General features: G+C 47.8%; 1 protein-coding gene across 1 annotated transcript; it reads right to left on the bottom strand.

Moving 5' to 3' along the window:
* Window positions 1–1,573: 1,573 nt before the first annotated feature.
* LOC123255985 (mas-related G-protein coupled receptor member A3-like) lies at window positions 1,574–2,542 on the bottom strand. Its single transcript, XM_044684689.1, has one exon. The coding sequence runs from the start codon at window positions 2,540–2,542 to the stop codon at window positions 1,574–1,576; it is 969 nt and encodes a 322-aa protein (XP_044540624.1).
* Window positions 2,543–3,015: the final 473 nt, after the last annotated feature.

Genomic DNA, 3,015 nt, shown 5'->3' with positions numbered 1-3,015 from the left:
TTCTATTTGGAAGGATGGAGCCTCAATATATGTATCAATATAGTGTTTGACAAACTTCTGTGGACCTGTGGGGGACCTTGGAACTACATTTCCCATGATTCCTCTTGTAAAAATGGAGGCAGACAGGAAGTGTGATGATGTAAGAGAGGGGATAAGAATCCTGGAGTTAGAAGGGGCAGCTCTCTTTAGCTACCTGGGCTAAAGGGAAGATATGAAAGGTAAAATGGCTGAGGCATTCAATACTTACAGGCGCATGGTTGATTCACCTCCATGAGGTGAATATGGACCCTGAAACTACAGAGAAGAGAATGAGGTCATCGTCATTGGAGGATTCCAATGAGAACTGGATTGTACACTCTGTGTGTTCCAGAAGAGATTATGATTTGATACATACGTGTGTGTGCTCATATGCATTATCTTGTATGATATGTTCATGTGTGTTTTTATGTGCTGTGTTTATGGGTATTGAGATGTGTGTGTGTGAGAGATAGGTCATCCTTTCCCTTGTTTTGGCCTCCATAAGTCTTATAACTTAATCTGTCATAAAACACTCCTACAATACGTTACCCAAAAAGGAACCTCATCAGGAACTGAGTCATGAAGAGTGAAAGATTGGAATAGAGGCAGTCAGAGACAAAGAAACACAGAAACTCAGAGAAACTAAGACCTAGAGGAACAGACAGAGAACAAGAGAGTGTCCTCAGCCTCAACCTTAACCTCCGAAAAGCAGGGAACTATTTATCTTAGCTTCTGTGATGGGAGTGGGAAGGGAGGAGGGAAGGGAGCAAGAGTAGGGGTAGGAGAGGAGACATAGCTGAGCCAGTTTCTTCTGTTTAGGGCAGGAGGAGAAAAGGAGGACTGAGAGAATGTTGTGGATCAAGCCTGAGGGAAGACAAAGTGGGGGAGCATGACTCATGCAACCTTGAGGAGTCTTATCCCAGGCTCTATCCCCTCCAACACAGATTGACAAAGGCAGGGCAGGGAGACATGGGGCCTTACAGGATGATTTTCCTCTTCCTCTACTTTTCCAAACAGGGTCAGTGGCATTTTTGGAATGGCTCTCCTGTAAATTTGTGATACCAAATTCCTGGACCTCCTTCTCAGAGTAAATACCGGAGCCTCCAGCCAGTATGGGTTCCTGAATGCAGAGCATTGGTCCTGGAGTCAGGAAGACCTGAGTTCAAATTAGATTTCAGATACCAGCTTTGGGTTCATGGGCAAATCCCTGAAACCCCAGTCTGCCTCAGTTTCCTGAACCATAAAGTGGGGATCATGAGAGTACCTACCTCCCAGGGATATGGTGAGGATTAAATGAGATATTTGGGAAGCCCTTAGCAAGGCACATGGTATATAGTAGGCAGTTAATAATTTCTTGTTTCTTACAATTAATTACATTTCAAATACCAAGAACCACCATAAGGGAAGGGGAGGGATCTTGTCTTCTCTCTTAGAAAGGTAAGAGGTGAGGTCCTGCCCTTTGAAGGAATGGGAGATGGCGGGGGGGGGGGGGGGGAGGGGGTGTTATTTCATGGGTTCTTTTATCTGAGCATCTTGTTCTTATCCTCAGGATAATTTATCCAGGGTGGGAAGTGTCCCTCCCACCAACCCGACCTCCTACCTGCTCCTCCCCCAGGGCCCTCTGGAGGACCACCCTGAGGGGTTCCCTCCCTCTTCTATGCCATTGGCTGCCCAGGAAGAAGTAAATGAAAGGGTTTGCGCTGCTGTTCACACAGGCCAAGAGTCTTAAGAGCCCATAAGGCATTAAAGGGAAGCCGCTGAAAAACTCAACTGCATCAATAATCCCCAAAGGCAGGCCGCAGAGCAGGAACACAAGGACTGTTAGCAGAATCAGGAGGTATAGCCGGGGTGGCCGCCTGCCCTGGGAGCTGCACTGGACCCTCAGCACCAGGGTCAGGCAGGACACGCACAGCACACAGGTGAGGAGGGCAAACCACCCAAACTCGACTAAGGGCAGAGTGAGGAAGGAAATGTAGAAAACATGGTGATTCGCAAGGAAATGAAGAATTACAAATGCTCCGCATAACAGGCCAGGCAGAGCCCATAGGACCGTGCACACAGTCACAGAGGTGTGCTTGGGCCGGTGACATCTGTACCAGATGGGGAAGAGCACAGAGAGACAGCGCTCGGTGCTGATCGCAGCCAGCAGGCTCAGGCCCACACAATAGGGCATGTAAAGGATACAGAGCCCTGTCAGTACTGGGACCTGAGCTTTGAAATCTCCAACAATTTTCCATATGCGAAAACCAAAGTAGCTACCAAGGAAGAGGGTGTCAGCCCCAGCCAGGTTGAGGATGTAGACAGAGAAGGGGCTCCTCTGGATGCGGAAGCTCAGGAGCCACAGGACGATGCTGTTCCCCACCAGCCCAATCAGGGCAACGACCAGAGAGAGGATGTCCATCCCATAGCCATAGGCAAATGCTCGATGTGTCTCAGCCACAGAATCTAAACTTGAGTTTGTAATTGTCTGCACTGTGATGTCAAGAACAGAGTCCTGCTGCTCAGGTGTGGGGGACACAGCCATGGTGGGTGCTTCCAGCCTCAGAAAGCTCAGCTCCTCTCAGTCACCCTGGGGACACCAAGACATGGAAGTGGGTGAGAGACTGTTCCAGAGTTATCAGTTCTAAGATGGAAGGTAGAGTTTTTTATTTTTAAAAAGGAAGGGAGGGGGTTCTGGCTTCAAATCTGACCTCAGACACTTCCTAAATGGATGACCCTGGGGAAGTATCTTAAGCCCTGTTATGTAGTCCTTATCCATATTCTACCTTGGAAACAATACACAGTATTGATTCTATGGCAAAAGGTGAAGGTTAAAAAACAAAACAAAACAAAACCTATCTTCTTTCTTAGAATTGATACTAAATATTGATTTGAAGGCATAAGATCAGTCATGGGGCTAGGCAGTTGGGGTTAAGTGACTTGTCCAGGGTCACAGGGCTAGGAACTGTCTAAGGCCAGATTCCAATATGTGTTTGCCTGGCTCCTGACCTGGCACTC

Source organism: Gracilinanus agilis, unplaced genomic scaffold, assembly GCF_016433145.1.
Source record: "Gracilinanus agilis isolate LMUSP501 unplaced genomic scaffold, AgileGrace unplaced_scaffold55038, whole genome shotgun sequence".
NCBI classification, from domain to species: Eukaryota; Metazoa; Chordata; class Mammalia; order Didelphimorphia; family Didelphidae; genus Gracilinanus; species Gracilinanus agilis.
This window is presented reverse-complemented; position numbering and strand designations above follow the sequence as displayed.

Coding starts and splice junctions, on each gene's coding strand:
- LOC123255985 (XM_044684689.1), bottom strand. CDS start 2,542: ATGGCTGTGTCCCCCACACCTGAGCAGCAGGACTCTGTTCTTGACATC.